General features: G+C 37.7%; 2 protein-coding genes across 3 annotated transcripts in view; both read left to right on the plus strand.

Moving 5' to 3' along the window:
- Nucleotides 1–7,968, plus strand: part of stw (straw) — a 62,062-nt gene extending 54,094 nt beyond the window's left edge. The window contains exons 5-8 of one of the 2 annotated variants that reach the window (XM_041775885.2): nucleotides 511–706; nucleotides 761–973; nucleotides 5,102–5,332; nucleotides 5,397–6,297. In XM_041775885.2, coding sequence (XP_041631819.1) covers nucleotides 511–706; nucleotides 761–973; nucleotides 5,102–5,332; nucleotides 5,397–5,545 — 789 coding nt within the window. In that variant the 3' untranslated portion in view covers nucleotides 5,546–6,297. Of the gene's footprint in view, nucleotides 1–510; nucleotides 707–760; nucleotides 974–5,101; nucleotides 5,333–5,396; nucleotides 6,298–7,051; nucleotides 7,248–7,375 lie in introns of those variants that run through there. The other variant, XM_070289102.1, reaches the window with a different exon arrangement.
- An 11,248-nt stretch (nucleotides 7,969–19,216) lies between these two features.
- LOC121502494 (uncharacterized) lies at nucleotides 19,217–22,471 on the plus strand. The gene has a single exon (XM_041776178.1). It carries the CDS (start codon nucleotides 19,217–19,219, stop codon nucleotides 22,469–22,471), a length of 3,255 nt encoding a protein of 1,084 aa, XP_041632112.1.
- The last annotated feature ends 1,508 nt before the right edge of the window (nucleotides 22,472–23,979 follow it).

The raw sequence follows: 23,979 nt of genomic DNA on the forward strand, positions 1-23,979 counted from the left end.
AACAAAAAAAAGTGAAAATTTTTTTAGAAAAGTCTGAAGTTAAACAAATTTTTTTGATTTATGAAAGAATGACCAAAAAGAGATATTTGAAATAAGTTACGCTTCAGCGATTAAACTTAAGTTTTTTTTGTAATGTCTTGAAACCCGGTATTTAATTTGAAAATGCCGGTTTTTATGTTTTCATTTGGTTTTATTTTGTTTGCTTAAAACGCGATTTAAGTCTAATTAGATACAAAATTATCAACAAACACAAAGCAAAAAAAAAAAAATTATTTTCACAAACATTTAGTTGTTACAATCCTTTGTAAGATTACTTTATCTTTCACTATTATAAGTTACAAAATTGTATAAAATAACATGTATATTTCTCTTATTTTTGTTTTAATTTCCGACCTGTAAAATATTACATATCGCAAAACCACTTAAATTTGAACATTCGCACCTGTAAATAAAACTACACAATATATAATTTTGAAACGACCGACAAAAACGTACAAAACTAATAAAAAGGTTATGAACCCATTGGACGCTCAATGCAATCGTCAACGCAACGATGCAATTTGTGTAAGTCAACTGAAAAACGCTCTTGAAATAGATCGAGGAATATTGGCAGAGAAGCCAGATGTGAAAATTTTCCTACCGTTCCGCTTTTTTGTATATCGAGCCGAAGATCTTTTCCAACCAAACACTTATAATCGATTTTTAGGTAAGTTTTTAAAGTTATCTATAATATTCCGCGGTTAATCAAACTTAATTTCAGTGGCACCTACTGGCGACCATGTCATTTCACTTATTGATGAAATTTCATACTTATCGGCACCGGCACCTCTAACATCTCAGTATAACGATATTAATCCAGAACAGTTTTGCAACGGAGATAATCGGCCTGCGGATTGCGGACCAAACTGCATGTGTACGCATAAGATTGATATACCACTCAATGCTGTTGTGGAAGTAGTTTTAGTAGATGAAGGTAAGCATGTCTGAATTTTATTTTATTTAATAGAATATTGGGTTTTAAGGTAATACAATTTCTTATGTAAGATAATGCCTTCACATAAATATGAAATCTTGAAAGACACCGTATAAGCGGCAAAGGCCAATGCTCCGTACTTGCTTGCTCAAGTTAAAAGCCGTAAGCATGTGTTGCAAAACATCCACAGGGACGATGTTACCGGTTTTTAACTTCCCCTTAATATTTTTATATAGGTAGAGAAAAAAAAAGCAAAGGGCGTAGAGCTCTTTACTGGTGCACACGGGCCGATGCGAGTTTCTGTTAAGAACAAAATTAGCGAGGAGTTGATACTCTTTTTATCGTTGCAATACAATTCTTTTCATGATTTAAGTCGGAAGGCAAATACGCCCAAATCAATTTCAAGTTTTTTTTTTAATTTAGTTTGTAGTCCTCGATAAAGTGTTATTCAATGTCTATTGTACGCAATCTACATGCTTCTGTCAGCATCATGGATTACCATGACTCAGTTTCGATAATTCCGACCACTATTTGGTGTATGCGCTTTACCTGGCCATTACCCCTGTATATTCTTTTCGCTTGGCAAGAGATTTTCTTTCTCTCTCTCACAATACTCTTTAAACAAGTGCAAAGTGAACTGCAATCACAATACGATTCATATATTATGTCAATAAAGGTTGGTTACATTTGTCGGTTGGTGTGTGCTCTACCAGCTTTTGCATTTACTAAGATATCGAACTATATAGCTGTTAAGAGATCGTAGTATTTGTTTTCATTTCATCATTTGGATGTCAAATAGCCTTGCCTTTAAGCATTACGGATGGTGCCTAATTCAAACTACCGGTCACCACAGAACAATAGACCCTACCGAATTCAACCGTAGTGAGGCTTTCGCCTCACTGGACACTGTTTTGCTCTACGCGGTCATCCAGCTAATGATAACAGATATGAAGCAGGGTCCATAATCGACTTCATTTACGCAATGCAATAGTCTCTCAAGCCAGATGGAGGATTAGCTGCATCTATAGAGCCAGCGACCACGAGGCCATCCAGGTCACTATCGGTGAAAAACTACTTTAGGGAACGGCACCGCTTAGTAAGGAATTGGTAAATCACTATTTTGATGATCTCCTTCTTCAATCTATATCCACGGTTTATATTTATATTGTTTCTCCTTACACCTTCAAAAATCGGTTTATATTCTGCATGTCTTCCTGGACACTTGCTAGCATAGTAAATTCCACAGGACTACATGGTGAGCACCGTTAATACAAAAAGCAATGAACTCACTCCTGCTCACTAATCGAAGGAATTATACTTTTGAAACTGAATATGAGAGAATCCGTTTGTTAAGACCAGAGTGGTTGGAATATTTCTACCATAAAGTTTCATAATAACTTAATCCATGCGTTCTGACTGAAAGTTATTTTTAACAATCTTTGATTCGTTAAAATAAAAAATTAAAACAAAGTGTATGATGAAAAAATTGAATTAATTAAAGTGCGAGAGGTTGTCTATTGCAAGCCAATCATAGAAACTGGTAAACTGGTACGAGATCCAAGATTATTCAATATATTCTATAGTTGTTTCCGATTTGTATTTTATTTTTGCTGATTTACACTTATTTCTACTAGTTGTCAAAAAGGACAAGATAAACTTATAAGCAGGACACGTAATCATTATAAATAAAAAAAAAAATAAAAATCAATGTTTAATGATTATCAATTGATTTTAGTATATTTGGCTTACCATTAATAAATAAAATGTTATATTTATTTTATCGCTCAAAGAATAATTATTATTATATTGAGCAAAAAAATAACACTCAAATCATGATGACTATTTTTTTGCGATATTTTTTCGTGTTTACATCTACTTTGATATATGAGCCCTTTTTAATATTACAGAGTTTTGGTATATATATTATGCAAATCGGCAACTATATCATATAGCTGCCATAAAAACGATCGGAAGATGTAGAGAAAATTTAAAGCTGGGAATGTAAAACTGTAACTGTCATAAGTAAAATATAATGGAACTCTGTTTTGTGTGTTTTTTGAGACAAAGATGAGGGCTAAGACGTTACTACTGCAGTTCCTAACGAAGTTTGTCCAATGAGTGGTCATGAATTAAATCGTGGGGTTAGGTGGGAACAAGAACATTTGAATCAGGTAAGGGCACCCAAGAAATGGATGGCAGTTTGAAATGTGACAATAAGGTGGTCATTAACACCAAGGGAAGAATGAATTTCTTGAATTAAGGATAAATGCTGCATATATATATCATTGTAGGACCTGCGAACATGAAATGTAGATAGAATAATCGTAAACTTGGATATAAACCGCAACAAACTCTAGATCAATGTCAGTTTTGAAATGATATTAGAAACCAGATCGGATTTAACCGCAATGAGAACACCACCGCCTGTCCGTATAGGACGATCACGTCTAAAGATGGTATAGTTCCCTGAAAAAATCTCAGAGTCAGACACAGAGGAGTTGATCCATGTTTCTGTAAAGACAATAACATTGGCATCGGAACAGCTGTTTTCAGTTGCCGATATGTTCAGTAATACAGTCGTCAATAGAATAAACCAGATTAATGGATTAATGTTTTCAATTTAACATTCGTAATTGCAGACTTGAGGTCTCAGTCGGCTTCGACTTTATAAAAATCAAAGACTCGACAGTAGCTAAAAACAACAAAAAGAACTTCTCAATAGACAAGTAGCAGCTGTGGTGACAATCGTTTCGTTGGCGCTACCCAACTCATCAAACCACTTGCTAACTATTGCTAATTTTCTTGGTTTTCAATTTAATAGAATTCATTAAGCGGGTAATAAAAAGGAAATTAAAAGCGCTAAAAGTATTAAATATATTTTAACTAAGGTATATAATATATATCAAGATATCTTGATTTAATTTATTTATATAATGCTAAACAATTAGTTAAAACTTAAAGGTAACAGAATTAACGAGCATTGGCTGCTGTGGCTTACCGCTCAATTGTGTTTTAACAAAAGAAGTATATTATTTTGTTGGAGATTGATTCTGTTGGATTCCCTAGGCGATGGATTGGGTTTTCGTGGGAAAAGCAAGAGGTTCTGGTATGGGAAAGTGCAGTGCAGTCTATTAAACTGTGCTGGATATCAATCACTGAGGTGTTGCAAAAGGGGCAGATATTTGTAAGGGAACCATTCATATAATAGGCGTTTGTGCCTTGTGTGTGTCCTAGTCGTAGCCTATTAATTATAATTTGTTATTGTCTGTTGAGGTTTGTGGTTTTGAAAGAAAAGTTTGATGGGGTGCTTAGTGAGATCTTTTTATACCATTGGCTAGTTTGTCTTTTGTCTGTGAATATAAGAGGGTATTTGTGTGTTTCTTTTGCTGCTGTGTCCACTCTCTCGTTGCCTTTATACCTATATGGCTGGGGATCCAAATTAGTCTGATTTTGGGAAAGAGTTTGGTAATAAGGGATCTTATTATATTGGGGTAGTAAGAGTAGTTGTTTATGTTTGATGTGGATTTAATGGAGGATAGGGAGTCCGATTATATATCATATTTGCCAGGTGATCCTGAGCAAATTTTTACAGCTTCATGGATTGCAATAAACTCGCTAAAGAGGACGGAAGAGTATTGGGGAAGGAGTCCAGATTTGATTATATCAGTATTATTGGTTACACTGTAGCCCACAGTGCCATTTTGAGTTAATAAATACATCCCCCGTTTTCGTGGAGAGGAAAAATTGTTTGTTTAATAATAGGCTTTGAGACTTAATTAAAAATAATAATAAATAAAATATGGTATTAAATTAGATATTTCAGAGAAAAGTATTTGTTTGTTTAATAATAGTTTTTAGGCTTTAAGACTTAATTAAAAACAATCATAAATAAACAAAAAAAAATATATACATATATATATAATAATAGTTTTTAGTATATATATAGTAATATATATATATAATATTTTTCTATATTCCCCTTTAGTTTTTCTTGAACATGTGAACATAGTAGATCATTTATTATGGATCCTATTGCAAACTGCGGCGTGCCGAAGTTAGCTTCCTTTTGTGTTTTATACAGAAAATGTATAAAAACTAAAAAAAAAAATTTTTTTATTATTTATACAGTTCAACAACCTAACTTGTCACACCCATTCCATTTGCACGGATACGGGTTTAGTGTCATTGGCATAGGGCGATCGCCAGACTCTTCTGTTAAGAAAATCAATTTAAAGCACGCTTTGGACCTTGATCGTCGTGGACTTTTACATCGACAGTATAATTTGCCACCGACTAAGGACACTATTGCAGTTCCCAATAATGGTTACGTAGTGCTGCGATTTAGAGCTGACAATCCTGGTATGTTTGAAGACAAATTAGTATTTGTATAATTTACTGATATTATAATTGTAATCTATCTTAGGTTTTTGGCTGTTCCATTGTCATTTCCTATTCCACATCGTTATTGGAATGAATTTGATTTTACAGGTTGGCACAAACGCTGATCTGCCACCTGTGCCTCCAGGTTTTCCGACATGCGGTGACCACACTCCACCCATACCGATAAATTAAGTAAAACAAGAAAAACGCAACACAAATTGAGCCACGTTAAAAGGAAGCAAAGCATTTTTAATAACAGAACAAGACCTACATACTTATTAATTAGTTTGTACAAAGCTTGGTACAGCACATAATACATATGTGCAATTAATGTATATATTTTTGTATAAATAGCACAAAGCAACCTATGCCTATTTAAATAATGCCAATATTGCCAACTTTTCAATCAGAATTAATACTCATAAATAATTAATATAAATAGCATCTTTCCCCTCTCCTTGACACTTACGTACTTATTATCAAATGTATATATTCTCAGACGAAAAATTTAATAGAATCCAACCAAAAATGTATGATTTTTTATGCGTTTTTTGCAATTGATAATATAAATACATTTAAATTTTCTGTAAATAACGTTTTTATCGTGTTAATTTGGTTGCAGGTTTATTTACTTGCATATAGATGAATAATTTAAAAACACATAAAATATGGCAAATTTTTTGAACATTTTTCTTTTACTAAATCATCGAATGATAGTTGAGACGTACATTTATATCCGCCAGTTTCGAGTTTTTTTGTGCTAAATTTAGATTTACTCAATATTTAATTATCCCAAAATTTATTTCTCTATTGCAAACACAATTTTAATGTATAAATGTAATATACATAAAAATCACGTAAATGTATGTAGTAAATTGAGAACTCCATGCTCACAAAGGCGAAACAAAAAATATTTAATAAAGACTAATCAACTATTTTTCGAACTTTTTGTAGTTTATTAAGTTCGTTTTTAGGATCATGCAAAATAGGCATTGAAGTTGGGTATAGGTATATGTATATAAGTAAAAATTCATCGTCAGCCTGCCCTCAATCTTATATTACAAATTAATTGCGTATACATTGCACTTTACGTTTTATCATTTATGTAAAATTTATTTATGTATGTAAATATACAAATAATGCATGCTTACATGTTACCTTCTTAATAATGCATTTAAATATTAGTGTAAATAACATGAAAATAAAAATATATATATATGTATGTTTATATATTAATAAATATATATGTTTATAAATATATAAATATATATTATATATGTGTATGTATGTATTGTTGTATGTATATTGAAAATCCTAATAATAAATACACGTTTTACTAAAAGGTGCAACTTTGACCTTTATACCAACTCTATTTTTTTTAGGTATTATGTTTTAGATTATTTTATTCTCGCAATAAAATTGGAAGTTACTATCTTAACAAAAACTGAAACATTGAAGTATTGATGTAAATAACATCAATATTAAAAACTTACTAAATAAATATATATGTATATTTGATTTGGATGATATATATATATGTATAATATATGAAATTTAAATAAAAGTAGCTACTTTGGCGTTTTCAATGACTTAAATTTTTAAAAGTATTATTTTACATAATTTTATTCTTGAAATAAAGTTGAAAATGACCATCTCAACAATAACTGAGCACATTCTAACCAAGTCTCTTATTCGCAGATTCTCAACCCTCTGGATGCCATTTGTGACCGCAAACGACCAGATGCTGTTTGCGTTTCCAATTTAAAAAATGCAAAAAAAATCGACAAGGGAGTGTTAGTTGAACGTCCTGATGTAAAAATTTTTTTACCTTTCAGATTTTATGTTTATGAGCCAAAAGCTTTATTTATACCAAACACATACAACCGCTTTTTAGGTATGTTTACTTAAATTGGTTACTAAATAACTAATCATTTTTGTGACTAACAATGTCCTTTTATTTATGACGCTTTAATCGGGTTTTCCCATACAACGACACCATTATACATTTTCCTATACTAAAAGTTGTGCCAAGTGGGGATCATCTGACATCTTTGGTCGATGAAATATCATACATTTCACCACCGGCTCCTCCTCTATCACAAATTGATGACATACCACCCGAATTTTTCTGCAATGGAGACAATCGACCGCCTAATTGTGGACCCAACTGTGAATGTACTCATATGGTTGATATACCGCTTGGAGCAATTGTTGAAGTGGTTCTGGTCGATGAAGTACAACAAGTGAATCTCAGTCACCCATTTCATTTGCACGGAACCGCTTTTTATGTAGTAGGACTGGGTCGCTCACCGGATAAGTCAATAAAAAAAATCAACTTAAAACATGCTTTGGAGTTGGATCAAAGGGGCATGCTGGAGCGGGATTTTTCTAAGCCCCCACTTAAGGACACAATAGCTGTACCTAACAATGGATACGTAGTTATACGGTTTCGCGCAGACAATCCCGGTTATTGGCTGTTTCACTGCCATTTTCTTTTCCATATAGTCATAGGAATGAATCTTATTTTCCATATCGGCACACAATCTGACCTTCCAGCAGTTCCACCCCGATTTCCGACATGCGGCGATCATGTGCCACCTGTCACTTGGTACTAGCACACTATACTAAAAATGTAAAAAAATGTTAATGTATTTCTCATTTTGAGTAATCAATTGATGCAATATTTACGTAACATAAGATAACATTATAAAATAGCGTTTTAGACCAAACAACGAATGTAAAAAACCTACATAGAAATGATAAATTTCCGTTTGTTGTGGCCTAAGTTTTATTTGTTATTTTTTAAGTAGCCTAACTTTATTATAACATATTTATTATTCACGTATGCATATGAGTTCAACTTTGGTATAAGAAGACATTTACTTGTGCAGCTGCTCAAGGATTAAATTATGCTGTGGTATTTGATTGTTAAAACTAAAAACTATACAACTGCATTAATATACTATAAAAAGAAAATAAATAAAACCAAACACTAAGATAAAGATCCTTATTGCACATTTCCATTTTATAGTCGCCTCGGATGCAGACCATCTCGTATCACTTATCGATGAGATATCATACATATCGCCACCTTCCCCAATGCTTTCACAGTATAATGACATACCGCAGAGCTATTACTGTAATGGGGACAATAGACCAGCAGACTGTGGTGAAAACTGCCAATGTACTCATAAAATCGATATACCTCTTAACTCAATTGTTGAGGTTGTGCTGGTCGATGAAGTTCAACAGATAAATATCAGTCATCCGTTTCATTTGCACGGTACATCTTTTTATGTACTAGGACTTGGACGATCACCAGACGTAAATATCGAGCATATGAACTTAAAACATGCTCTGGAACTAGATCAACGCGGTTTGCTGAAAAGACAATACCTGCAACCTTCACTTAAGGACACTGTTGCGGTACCAAATAATGGCTATGCAATTTTACGTTTTCGAGCAGATAATCCAGGATTTTGGTTATTTCATTGTCATTTCCAATACCATATTGTAATAGGGATGAACTTGGTATTTCAAATTGGTACTCTTACTGATCTGCCTCCTGTACCTCCAAATTTTCCGCGCTGTGGCAACCATTTACCTCCCATAACGCCAATAAGCTTAACCATGGGGGGTAAGTTTTAACTTATTTAAATAAAAAAATATACAATAAAAATCAACAACCAAAATATAATTATTTATATAAGCTCCATATTAAATAAAATTTACTTTATCATTTCCGTGGTATTCAGCTCTATGCATATTATTAACGAATATATTTATAAAATATGATTAAATTATGAGCGAAATTTGGGAATTTATTTTAAGCGAAAAGATAATAAAACAATACATCTTAACGATCGCGAGGCGTTTAAATATTCAAATATTACTTAGACCAAATATCTAGTGATTACTTTTTACGTTATTACTTTTTTAGGCGTATTTCTAAAAAAAAAAAAACAAAAAAAGAAAGCTAACTTCGCCATGCCGAAGTTTGTATACCCTTGCAGATTGCAATTGCAATCATTAAGAATCGAGCAATTCTGGTTAAACATATAAAAAAAATTTATATAAAAGTTGTGTATTTATCAGAGCTTGCAAATAACTGTCGACGGGGTTTTTCCTGTGCTCTCGTTGCGAGCAAAACCGAAAAAGATCATTCTATCTCGCTCTCGCTCAGAGCAAGGGAGTTTCGCTGTCTTCATTTCGGTTTTTTGTTGAACGCTTTTCGTTGAGCTCTTTTTACTTCGGCCTTTCAATGAGCCGTGCATAAAGAGCGGGACGAGAAACGTTCGCACACAGAGAGCCAAAGACCAAGTGACCGAACAGCTCAGCGCGAACGGTCTTCACCTTTGTTTGTTTTTTGTTTTATTTATTTATTTTTGTGAACAAGTGTCCATATAACAAAATGCTATTAAAAAGAAAAGAAAAAGTTTCAGACAATGTTGTTTTTAAATCGCAACTAAACTTTTAACGATTTGCTTGCCTATGCGTGTAATGTATACCAATACATACGCAAAAGACTTTTGTTCACTGACCACGGTTCATGGGACAACCAAAACAAAACAGAATAGAAAAAAACGAGTTCGCTCTGAACGCGCGCGAGCTCATTCCAAGAACTCATGAACGGGTGCTCTCTGAGTCTTTTCGTAAAGAGTGAGGGAGAGACACATATATGCAGACAGCTAGAAACTGTCGACAGTTTTTTGCAAGCTCTGGTATTTATACATAGCATAAATGAAATGCTGAAAACACACATAACAGGGTTTTATAACATTTTACCTATACTTATTATGTTTACAGTTTTACAGTTACAGTTTTACTTGTATGGCAGCTATATGATATAGTCGTCCGATCCGACATATATAGCAGTGAGAGTATATAGAAGACTATATGCATAGTTTCATTCAGATAGTTTTAAAACTGAGGGACTAGTTTGCGTAGAAACGGACAGACGGACGGACATGGCTAGATCGACTCGGCTGTTGATCTGTTGATCAAGAAATAATATATACTTTATAGGATCGAAAAAGTCTCCTCCACTGCGTTGCAAGCTTCTGACTGAAATTATAATAACCTGCAACGGTATAAAAAGAAACAATCATAAATTTCTAAAGCTGATGTTTATGCTCTAAAGCAGCGATGGGCACGCAGTGGCTCAATTTGCTCACGCTGCTCAAACCGTTATCTTTTTTCGGAGGCGCCAGCATGTCGCACAATTGCAGACGCACAAGTGCAGTGCTCGCGACCAGCGAACCGTGAAGATTTACAAAAACAACCACACTGACCTTTGGCGCAGGTAGCGAGCCCATCGCCGCGATCCCGAGTTTGCAACAACAAAACACAAGCGACCCGAACTCGCACATCGTCCCAAAAACAAGAACAATTTTAAAGGGAACTGTGCGGCTAGCGTTGACTTCTGCACTAAAGAAAAAAGTTTGGATTTCTTTTGCAGTCGTTTTTCTTAGGCGGACATAAATGCACGTAAAAATGGCTGAAGATATTGATCTACTCAAAAAGTTTTTGTCAGTGTATTTTCTCGGCTCGCACATTCTGTGTGTCGCGTGGGTGCGACGGTTCGCAACGCTGGGGGTTGTTGTTGTTTTTTTTTTTCAGCGAGCTGCTGCTCAAACCGTTAGATCTCGTGCCCATCGCTGCTCTAAAGAAAAAGTGTGAGTGCCGGCGGATGCCGAGTCAGTCCCTAAAACTGAACTTCATTCGCACACTAGAAGAGTTTAACAAGAAAACGATAGTTTTCACTGGAACTGCCAAAAAGTGTACAGTCTTACACACTTTCAACCCTAAAACCATGATATTCAATTAAAAATGTATCCCGCTAAACTCAAAAATCCAGGAAAAAAAAAATTAATGGTGAATGGAATAGAACAATATAGAATAGAATAACGTAAATATTGTTTTATACAACCGACTTGCAATAATGAAATTAATGATTCCGCGGTTCTGCGCTGTTCATCTTCTCAAGATACTGGACTCTCTTGAAAGTTTACCCTCTAGGTGGGTGGTCGTCTTTCGTTCGATTTATTTCATCGTTAACCCTCTAGTGCCCAAATTTTTTTTTTCAAAAAAAAAAATTATTTTTGGATTCAGTATGTATCAAAAGTGAATGTTTGTTTTGGAAAAAATTTTACTTCTGCTCGGATCGAGTTTTATATGACTAAAACCTTGGACCGCATGAAGGCAGTTCTGGGAAGATAGGCCAACAAAAAATTAGGTAAAAAATTTTTTTTGTTTAAATGTTTATTATAAATGTCATTGGGACTGTCAGCAACACAGTACAATTTTTTGTTCTAATTTTTTTCCAATTTTTAAAAAAAGTATTTACATGTTGTATTTCCTACAAAATAATTATTTTGTCCGATTTGCACAAATTTTCAACTTCAAATGAATACAGCAGCTTGCACTAGCTCTAGTATGTATTCCAAACGCAACGAACTTAATTTTTGGACTTTCCTGAATTAGAAAAAACGGAAAACCGTGTGAAAAGGAATGAAAATAATAAAATAACGGTGTTTTTAACATTGCCCGTCTAGAGGCGGTCTTGGGCACTAGAGGGTTAACTTCGGTCTTTCGGGGCCCGGTCCTTTTCGTGTGCGGGTTCAGTATGTCTTATTGCTGCTCCTCCCACTCCCCTTTACGTTTACGTATTGTTATAGCGGATGCTGGCTTGATTGCGCTTGCGAGTCCTGTCACTATCGGCTTTCGGCGCTTCTGCGTATGTGCTAGCCTCTTCGGCCTGTCTCTCCGTCTTCTTTTGTATTGACGGCTGCGGGTCGCAGGGTGTCTAACTTTTTGTGTATTGGTACTTTCCTCGCCACTGGTGCTGCTGTGGTGCTTACCAGAGAACTGCAAGGGTGGCATTTTTTTGCACTCAACTCACTACCCAACTAAATTCGGGTGCCAGTGCCACACACCACCGAGCATCAAAGTAATAGACAAACACCCACAAAAAAACATCTGTGTGTTGAAAGTACTCTGTGAGTTGAGCACTCGATCATTGCGGTACTATTCGTCAGCGGGTGCCGATCACACTCGCACTCAAAAAGGACACGAGAAAAACAACTATGCAAAAAGAGTTGCAAGAAAGAAACGCATTTATGACCTGGGTGTTATGGCCACTTAAAATAATCGGGGTAGAGCTAAGCGGTGCCTGCCGATATATCGTGTAACAACGCACTATGGTTTTTTTCGCGTTTTTTTTGGCATAAAGTCAATTTTTTTTTTTATGTACATATCTTAAATTTTTTTTTATTTTTAATTTTTAAATACCCTAGACAAATAAAAAAATATGTTACTTTAACATATGGAGCAACACTGTTCTGCTGGCCAGCTGTTAAAGTCAGCTGATTATGTAGCAGCTGTTTTGTATGAAATTGGCGCGAAAAATTGTGCGACTTTGATAGTTTGTTGTGGCAAAAGTTTACGAAGAAGTTAAATGAATAAATATGGAAAACGATTGTCCAGGTATATAAAACTAAAGTTTACTAATGTTTCTGTCGTTATTATGTGTTTTTGTCCAATTGTACCGTCTTTTGTTTACGTGTATTTTTAGAGCGAGCTTAACAAGTGTAGCTGTGTTTCGTGGATCAGTACTTTTGCATGGCAAAGAGTTGCAAAAAGTTGTAAATGAGAAACTATTAACAAAAGTGTGCAGATTAATGAGAAACTAACCGTTTTTGTCCGAATCCACACGTTTTCGAAAAAATCAACATTTTCTAGTACCATATCAGTATGGTTTTTTTCCGTTTTTTTTTTTTTTGCTATAAACTCCAATTTTAGGTCTATTGTATTGAAATTTCGTTTGAATACCTTTTTTAAGCTTTCAAGAAGACCTACCAAGTTTCAAATGATTTGGGGCACTATTTCATATAGCTGCCATATAACAGATCTGGCCCATTCGCCCAAAAAAAATTTTTTTTTTTTAAATATACCCAAATCATGAAACTTGGTAGGTCATCTTGGGAGCTTAAAAAATGTATACAAACCAAATTTCAAAGCAATAGCTTGAAAAACAAAAAAGTTGGTGCAAATCGGCCAGATCGGTTATATGGCAGCTATATGAAATAGTGCCCCAAATCATTTGAAATTTGGTAGGCTATCAAAAAATGTATACATACCAAATTTCAGATCAATAGGTTTAAAATTAGAGTTTATGCCAAAAAAAACGCGAAAAAAACCATAGTGCAACGTAAGCAATATCGGACAGGGATGCCACCCCGTTCCGAAGAGAATATCTGAGCTCCACCAAGGTTCTTGACCCGGAATGGTTTGAAGCTGGAACATCGGGGTTCGTGCTAAAAGAAAGAGGGAGAAAGAGAAGGAGAAAGGAAGAAGGGTGATAGCACATTTAAATCAGTTCAGCGGGAACGAATATGCGCAGTGCGTACGGCCGAAAATTTGAAAATTTTCGCGGGTGCGCGGAAAATTTAATAATATCTCCAACCACCAACCCAGGGACAAGAAAGGAAGCGAGGACGGGAAGCCGGATCGAGGAAACCGAAAGGTGAGTCGTCGTGGTCGACCAGACCCAGTCCTCGCAGGACGAGATTGGCCAGGTCATTAAACGGACCTGGCCCAGTTTTTGAGGATTCTTGAGGATTGGAGTGACTCCAACCCCAACGGCGGCGAAACCGACAATTTACTTTGGAGGCATAGATGCCCCTAGAGCGGTCTCCAGTACTTTTCATGTTGCAAGAGGGCCTATAGAGTAGACCTTTATTCGTTTCTTTCGTCGTGGAAGCCCGACACGCCTCCCAAGTTTCGGCACCGGGAGCCAGAAGGCTTCAGAATTTTTTTGTATAGTTTTAGGTCTAGTTTTAGTGTGTAGATATTTTTTTTGTGTTTTTCATCAAATATTTTTTATATATATATTTATTCGCAACAGTTTTTAATTAATATTTTATTCAATTATTCATTGTGAATATAGTATTTAGTTGCGTATTTATTTATCAACTTTTATTTATTTATTTTTTTATTTGTCCATATTTATTTACTTAATTATATTTTTGTTATTTGTCCATATTTATTTATTTATTTATGTTAATTTATATTCTTGCCAGATTTATTTATTTATTTAATTGGTATGCAAACAACCAGTGTATAATTTTTTGTTGGTGAAATTTTGTGTGGCATATTTATTTCTCGTCTTCTATGTATGTATATTTCGTATATTTTTCCCCGCGAACCCCCCTTGAAAGCTCTTACGGGTAGGTCGGCATATCTTTACAGTGGGAATTTGATTAATTTACAAAGTGCACCGTATGAAATGAACAATTAAATATATATACACAGAAATCAACAGTTAAATTCTAAAAGCAAACCATACTTGGCACCGAGAATACAAAATTTAAAAATTATGATTGTTAACATAAATATAAGCTGAAATAGAAAACATGAACATGGAATAGAATTTATTTTGGGTGGAAGAGGGTGAACCGGGGGAATGAGTTTTTTTGTATTCAATATAATTTATTTATTATTTACAACTATAAGTAAGTATTACAACTATAGTATATAGTGTGCAATCCTCTCTCGCGGACGAAACCGTGGCCCTCACTGTGCGGTACGGCCGCAAAGCATTGCTTCGCACAGTGGCAGGCCACTTAGCTCGTCAGCTCGTTCCTGCCCCTCTCCAGAAGCCTAAGTGTCTGTAGATTTGTGTGTGTGTGTGTTTTTCAAGGGGCAGCTGTTAAAAACATTAAAGTAACATGCGAACAGACTGCACGGTAGGGAAGGGATGAGCATGTGGCCTCCAGTCCAGCAGGAGGAGTATTTATGTCAGAGTGTGTGAGGCTATTGAATTGGTTTTGTGTGTTTAAATGTAAACCGCGCGTGTTATAGTGTTGTCAAACGTCGACTCTCGATGTTTATTGTTGTGTGTGTTACGGGCAAGGGTTAGGGAACCTACGGCCCGAGGACAGAGCTAGCCGGAGCTAGCCCAGATGTCACACAGGTCCTTCAAGGGACATAACAAAAAACGAAATTGTAAAAAAAATACACGCTCACGACAATCGGGCGGGCGCAAGTCATTTTTTGTATGTACACTACTGGCCGAAATAATAAGTACATGCGTATGAGGTTTGTTTCAAGTCCTATAAAATTTGTTTAATAAACTTAAGGAAAAAACCCACTTTATTTTTAGTTTCCGTACTTATTCTAGATAATAAAAATAACTGCCTGAAGGATTTTACATTTCAAATTTAGAGACAGGGTTCAATTTTATCCAAACAGCATGAAAATGAGTTGGCCAAAATAATAAGTACACCCATTCTTCTAAGCCTAGAACTCGCAAAGTATTAGATATTTTTCACTTTCTTCTTCTTATAAGTAAACTTAGATTAATATCCAATAAAACCAAACTTGTTTCAGGTAACATATGCTTTTATTTTTGACATTCTAGCAGGAAGTCTGTGGCAAGTCAGTACTAGAAACTGAGACCAGATTTCTTCAGCAAATCTTCACAAATCTTCAAAATTTTAAAATGTTTTGGTTACAATACGACGGTTTATGTTAGGAGACTGACTTGACTAGCTCATAACGGTTACCTCTCTCTTGCCAAAAAGGACCTGTTTGGTCATCTAAGGCCAATTCCGGCGAAATTGACATTTAAATTTGAGCTCGAACAGTTTGTCGTAGATTGCATGAGACAAAATTACAAGGACATACACCCCAAAAGGTTCTATTACTTCGAGGAAAAAATTTTCAGATGAGGCAAAACTTTAGCACAAATTTTTTGGTGTGGTTTGAACCGGAGGGGTCAAAAAGGTGGAAACAAAATACTTTGGGGTAATGAAACAAAAATAATTTTATTTGAAAACGATTCTAGACGCTTTGTACGACAACCCAAAAAAAAAATCAGCTTTGAGACTCAACAAAAAAAAGTTAAGCCCAGAGGCAGATGCATAAAGATCAGGGGTGTTTTTCTTGGCAGGGCGTTGTGCAAATACATCTCATAAATGGTTTTACGACCGAATTCGAACATAGAACTTTTTTAACGGACATCTTCTAACCATATTCTAAGGGAAACATGCCCTTCCGATAGATTTTTCAACGGGATAACGATCCAAAGTATACCTCAAAAGTCATCATGGCCTGGCTTAATGACAAAATAGTAACCATCATCAGTTGGAAAAGTCAGTTTCCGAACTCATACTTCATCGAAAATGTATGGGGAAACTTAAAACGTCGTATTGTAACCAAAACATTTTAAAATTTTGAAGATTTGTGAAGATTTGCTGAAGAAATCTGGTCTCAGTTTCTAGTACTGACTTGCCACAGACTTCCTGCTAGAATGTCAAAAATAAAAGCATATGTTACCTGAAACAAGTTTGGTTTTATTGGATACTAATCTAAGTTTACTTATAAGAAGAAGAAAGTGAAAAATATCTAATACTTTCCGAGTTCTAGGCTTAGAAGAATGGGTGTACTTATTATTTTGGCCAACTCATTTTCATGCTGTTTGGATAAAATTGACCCCTGTCTCTAAATTTGAAATGTAAAATCCTTCAGACAGTTATTTTTATTATCTAGAATAAGTACGGAAACTAAAAATAAAGTGGGTTTTTTCCTTAAGTTTATTAAACAAATTTTATAGGACCTGAAACAAACCTCATACGCATGTACTTATTACAGTAGTGTATACATTTTTTATGGGTGTCCGAAAAGACAACCTAAAAAAAGAAGAGTGAAACCATTTTCACCCTTCCTTTTTTAGCTTGCCTTTTCAGACATCCATAACAAATGTATGGGTACAAAAAATGACCTGCGCCCGATCCATGCTTGGGTGTGGGATCACCCGAAGCATTTTTTGAATCACTCCCTCGCACCCTTTTGGCAGAAACAAAAAACCATCGGGTGCCAAATACACCCGGGTGTTTCCTATTGCAGCAAATAGGGTGCCATAAACACCCGGGTGTCTGAGACACCCGGTGTTTGGCCGGTGCACTTGTAGTTCCGGTGGCATGCTGCAGTTCTCTGGTGCTTACGCGCTTACGCGCTTATGGTATTTCGGTTTTACCTCTGCCGTCTGTATCATGGTGTCTGGTAATTTTTGGGTAATCATCGTTTGAAAGTCGTTAGCTGTCTTCTAACTTGTTTATAGTCGATAGTGTTTTTTACCTGACGAGTGTGGTGTGTTTTAGTTGACTGTATTTTGTTGGGTGTTAATATTCCCTCCCTTCCCCTTAAACATGTGGTTGAGGTATATTCTCTATGTTTTTCCATAGCTATTACTAGACAAATTAGCGATATTACCTTTAACGGACCATCGAATTTTAGTAAAAGCTGTCCCGTTTGCGTTGGTTGTACGTTTGCGCTTTCTCTTGCTTCAAGTGAGCATTTTTGTTAGGGTTTCCATTTTCCATTTGTGGTTTTAAGTCTTGGTTTTGTTATTATCGATATAAAACTTGGACACAATATTCTTATTCTTATTGAGCCCTTTAAATAAAAAATAAAGATTGTAAAAAAAAGAAAGAGTGTCTGTTTTCTGTTTATCGCTTTCTGTACTGTAAGGAAGTTCGACGGCTGGGGTAGGCCTCAGTCACGTCCAGGGTCTCTTTAACAGAAAAATTTATAAAGAAATGGGACAACAGGCGTTTTGACGCGCGGTGAGCTGACGTGAGGTGTTGGTTGTCAGCCACCGGGATACGCAGCCAGAAAATGGCTGATTCGGTCTTTGCCGTAGAGCAAAAAGAATCGGCGGAGACGCGCCTTGGGTCGGGCTTATAGCAGGCGCTATAAGGAGACCGAAAGAGACGGAATCGATTATGGGGACCACCGCTTCCTAGGGCAGAATTTATGGCCTAAAATCTAGGCATTTGATTTAATAAAAAATATTTATTTAATTTGCCGCAATACATTTTTCTGTAGTTAGGGTCCACCCTTTTCGCTGGAGTTAAATATTTTGAGGAAAAATATGTATTTATAAATTTCTGCAACGTAGTTCGGAGAAGCTTGGGTCCACCCCTTTTGACTCGGCTTAAATATTTTCAAGGAATATATTTATTTATAAATTGGCAACGTATTTTTAAATCGAAGGAGTCGGGGAAGAGCGAAATATTTCATTTATAAATTTCTCAACGTAGCACAGTAGAGCCTCTCGAGCAATTAGCGTTGCTGTCGGGAGCAGCCGCAGCAATCAACTTAATATCAATTTAAAATCATTTATTGTTTGCCATTTGGTCAGCATCTCTGACAACAACAATGTAAACAAAAGCTCCCAATTATCTATTTTGCAAAAGATAAGCCGAGATAAGCGACTGCGCTCGCTGCTCTCTCGGACTTACGCACTCTCATCATTTACATCCGCTTTTGATCGCTGGTACGGAGCAGCTCGTTCGCTCTTGCTACCATAATAAACGCATTTAAAATCGAACCACATTCTCGGCTTTCCTTTTAACACCGTTCTGCCACACGCATAATTCTCTCTCGTTAATTATTCGAAAAAAAGGTGGCATAAATTAATGCCTCCTCTAAACATTTGGTGACCCCGACGTCATCGTGAACGTGTGTTAAAGTTAAGCAATTATTAAATATCGTTTTAATAATTCTACGCGCCCTTTGCATGTGTCGCTGCAGGGCCACACACACACAAACTCTTTTCGCATCGCTTCGCCCGGTATTCGTACATACCGTCATACATACATACATACATTGTACAGTTAGAATCGGCTGCTGTACAGTTTGAATTTTTCTGCATTACGGCAGAGGTCGCTGCCCGTTGTTTTCGGCTCCTTCATTACCCTCAAATTCGTTCTTTGGTTTTCGCTGGCCCAAGTGCAGGTGCAGCGGAAATTTCGTGCGGTGACTTTCGTATACCCTGCAAGCGGCAAATAAAAATTAAAAATGCCAGCCAAACATACGAAAAAACCTGAGCTCGCGCCTCACGCACCAAACGGCGAGGAGTTTTATCGGGCTAAGGCAGATTCTATGGTACGCCAGCTGGCGGCCCTAAATTCTTTTTTGACAGAGGAGCAGTTGGCCAAGTTCGACGAAAGTGAGTTGCAGGTGCGGTTGGACCTAATCGAGCGCATGTACTCTGACTTCGACAGCTCTCGACTTAACCTCGAACAACTTGTGCTTGAGGAGTTGGAGTCAGATGCGCGCTTAACCTTTACCACGGCATATTGTGAGACAAAAGGAAAAATCTGCCGCCATCTCAACAGCGAGAAGAGAAAGTCATTGGCAAATTCAACTGAGTTGCATGGCATCCTCGGTGGACACGCAGCCGCCTTCAAGTGCAATTCGCGGCCCACCAGGCTACCGGAATTTCAGCTTCCGCGATTTGGCGGAGCATACATCGATTGGCCTGATTTCTACGCCATGTTCAACACTGTGGTGGGAAAGAACGAAGATCTAACAAAAGTGGAAAAGTTTCAGCATCTTCGCGCATGTTTGGACGGCATTGCACTGGACGCAATTCGCTCGCTGGAGCCCACGGAAAATAATTACGACAGGGCTTTGGAATTGTTAACGTCGAGATTCGATAATAAATTATGGCACTTTCAGGCACATGTTCGGTCTTTATTCAAGCTACCCGGAGTGGAGAAGGGCTCCGCAAGTAGTCTGCGGCAGTTAAGCGACAAGGCAAATTCTCATTTGCGCGCCCTGGCTACTATGGCCTCTACACAGGAAATATATGACGGCCTCTTAATTCATCTCATCGCTTCAAAACTGGACGTTCAGACCCAGGAGAGGTGGGAAGAAGGATTACCTTCCAAGGAGCTGCCAAGTTGGGATAAATTTTCATCGTTCTTGGACCTTAGATGCAGCATGATGGAAAATTTGGAATACGCTATGGTAAACCAAGCACCTAGCAAGCAGGTTGGAAAAGAAGCTAACAAATTCTGTCGTAGCACCCTCGTTGCTTCATCATCAGCTATGCCATCATGTACCTTGTGCGAGTCTAGGGAACATTATTTGACAAAATGCCCACAGTTCTTAGGATTGAACCCCAATCAGCGGTATAGAGAGTCAAAAAGGCTACATCTTTGTCTCAATTGCCTACGAAAGGGACACAGCCTACAGCAATGCAAGTCTGGCAACTGTAGACACTGCCACCAGAGGCATCATAGTCTTCTTCATTTGGAAACAAATCCCGTTCCAACCCTGGCCCAGCCTGTTCCAGAAATACTTCCGCAAGGATCATCTCACGTCTCTGTAGCCTTGTCCAAAACGCCGCCGTTAGCTTCATCGTCGACTAGAACCGAATACGTCTTGCTTGCCACCGCCATAGTCTACGTAAAAAATCGCTCTGGCGTGTTCGTGCCATGCAGGGCCTTGCTCGATTTGGCTTCTCAAATCAATTTCGTCACATCTCGTTTCGCCAATCAGCTTCAGCTCAAAATCCATCGTTCAGTCATCTCCATATCAGGAATCGGTGAATCCTCGCTCGCTTCGGATAAATCGGTTCATATTTTCGCTCAGTCGAGCAACGCAAAGTATAGCACTTCGCTCTCAGCTTGTGTCACCCAATCAATCACCGATTACCACCCGCATTTCGATCTCAATGCGTCTGAATGGAAAATACCGGAAAATCTCGAGCTCGCCGACCCGCTCTTCTACAAAAGTCAACGCATCGACTTGCTTATTGGAGCAAGCATATTCTTCGATTTACTTTGTATGGGACAAATTCGATTAGGCAGCAATTTACCCACTCTGCAGAAAACCAGACTTGGCTGGATCGTCTCAGGGGGTCTATCGGTAGGATCTTCCATTCGCTCATCGTTAGTTTCTTTATCTCAAGAGCCCAGCACTCATTCGGAGTCGGAATCGATCTCTGAGATACTAAAGAGATTTTGGGAAATAGACAACTGCGCAGATTCCACAAAAACCATTTCAAAAGAAGAAGCTCTATGCGAGCAGCTATTTCAGCAGGAATACACTCGGCTTGAATCTGGCCAATATTCGGTACTACTTCCTGCCAAAACTAGTTTCGATGCTCTAGGAGATTCGTATGATCGTGCACTTATTCGTTTTAAATCACTCGAGACCAAATTAGCTAGAAATTTAGAGCTAAAGTCGCAGTATAAAGCCTTTATAGAGGAGTACCTGAACCTTGGTCACATGTCTCTAACAACTAAAAATGCTGCGCCTTATCAGTATTACCTACCTCACCACTGCGTCCAAAAATTGGAAAGTACAACAACAAAACTGCGAGTTGTTTTCGACGGCTCGGCGAAGTCCACTTCGGGATATTCGTTGAACGATTTGTTGTACGCCGGTCATTCTATTCAACCAAAAATCTTCACTACCCTGCTTCGTTTTCGATTTTTCAAGGTTGCTTTGTGTGGAGATATTTGCAAAATGTATCGCTGCGTTCGGGTTACGCATCCCCATCAGTTTCTGCAATGTATTCTATGGCGCGATCGGCCAGAAGACGAGATTCAAGTTTACTCGCTTGACACCGTAACCTATGGCAGGAAGCCTGCTGCTTTTTTGGCAATTCGTGCAATGCAGCAGCTATCCTACGATGAAGAAGCGGAATTTCCAGTAGCAGCTAAAATCATACGCACAAACTTCTACGTGGATGATCTAATCGCAGGAGGAGACACCATTGAGGAGGTCGTTGAAATTCGTCAACAAATCAAGGCGCTCCTGGAAAGAGGACACTTTCCAATTCGCAAATGGTGTTCCAACGAACCTGCTGCGCTAGAAGGAGTGGATGACTGGGATCGGGAGAAAACTTTAAAGTTCCACGACGGAACCGACGTTACAAAGGCGTTAGGTTTATCTTGGGACACGCTATCGGATAGCTTGCTTTTCAGCTTCTCAAACGAATGGACAGAAAAACCCTCAACCAAGCGCAGCATCCTGTCGGCTATCGCTAAGTTTTACGATCCCCTTGGACTAATAGCCCCAATCATAACCAAGCTTAAAATTTTCATGCAGGTCTTATGGAAGGATAAGCTCGACTGGGATGAATCCCTGCCGCAATCTTTGCATTCCGCTTGGTTGGAGCACATAACTCATCGTGCGAAATACATGGATTTTGCGATGCAAGCATGGCAGCTTACGGAGCTTGCATCTATGTTCGATCAGAGAACCAAGGTATCGTTTCGTCGAACCTACTTTGCTCGAAATCAAGAGTCGCACCCTTGAAGACCCTCACGATTCCGAAGCTAGAGTTATCTGCAGCTCTTTTACTCTCTGAGCTTGTCTCTCAAGTGGCACAAATCGCACCTCGATCTTGCACCTTTCATTGTTGGTCAGATTCGACAATAGTCTTGGCTTGGATCCGACAACCTCCATCAGATTTTAACATTTTCGTTTCGAACAGGATTTCGTAGATACAGGAAAGAACTAAGGCAATGGCTTGGAGGCACGTACCGTCACGGCAGAATCCGGCGGACATCTTATCTCGTGGATGTACCCCTATTGAGCTGATGGAATCAAAACTTTGGAGTAAAGGACCGCAGTTCGTACTCACTGATTCTTCTACATGGCCCGATGACTCGCCCCCTGTCAAGGAGCTTCCTGAGCGTCGACGCAGCGCATTGGTGCTGTCGCAGGAAATGGACATCTCACACAGTTGCAAGTTTGGAAACTCGTTTTGGAGAATGCAGAGAGTCTTCGGATATATATATCGGTTCCTTCAAAGGGTCAGCAAGGATCGAGTACGGCATAAAGGAGAGCTTACAGTCGAGGAAATCAAAAGTGGGACTCATCTACTTATTAAAGGAATTCAGCGTGTGCACTTTGCCGAGGATCACAAAGCATTAACCTTGAAGATGAAGCTGTCGCCGAGAAGTAAACTTCTGTCCTTAAACCCATTTATAGATGCAGGAGGTCTAATGCGCGTCGGCGGACGCCTTCAAAATTCGCAGCTGGATTTCGATGCCAAGCACCCTATGATTCTTCCCAAGTCTCATCATATAACCTCAGCTATCAGCTATATCATTTTTCCATAGCTATTACTAGACAAATTAGCGATATTACCTTTAACGGACCATCGAATTTTAGTAAAAGCTGTCCCGTTTGCGTTGGTTGTACGTTTGCGCTTTCTCTTGCTTCAAGTGAGCATTTTTGTTAGGGTTTCCATTTTCCATTTGTGGTTTTAAGTCTTGGTTTTGTTATTATCGATATAAAACTTGGACACAATATTCTTATTCTTATTGAGCCCTTTAAATAAAAAATAAAGATTGTAAAAAAAAGAAAGAGTGTCTGTTTTCTGTTTATCGCTTTCTGTACTGTAAGGAAGTTCGACGGCTGGGGTAGGCCTCAGTCACGTCCAGGGTCTCTTTAACAGAAAAATTTATAAAGAAATGGGACAACAGGCGTTTTGACGCGCGGTGAGCTGACGTGAGGTGTTGGTTGTCAGCCACCGGGATACGCAGCCAGAAAATGGCTGATTCGGTCTTTGCCGTAGAGCAAAAAGAATCGGCGGAGACGCGCCTTGGGTCGGGCTTATAGCAGGCGCTATAAGGAGACCGAAAGAGACGGAATCGATTATGGGGACCACCGCTTCCTAGGGCAGAATTTATGGCCTAAAATCTAGGCATTTGATTTAATAAAAAATATTTATTTAATTTGCCGCAATACATTTTTCTGTAGTTAGGGTCCACCCTTTTCGCTGGAGTTAAATATTTTGAGGAAAAATATGTATTTAT

The sequence above is a fragment of the Drosophila kikkawai genome, chromosome 2L (assembly GCF_030179895.1).
Source record: "Drosophila kikkawai strain 14028-0561.14 chromosome 2L, DkikHiC1v2, whole genome shotgun sequence".
Classification (NCBI taxonomy): domain Eukaryota; kingdom Metazoa; phylum Arthropoda; class Insecta; order Diptera; family Drosophilidae; genus Drosophila; species Drosophila kikkawai.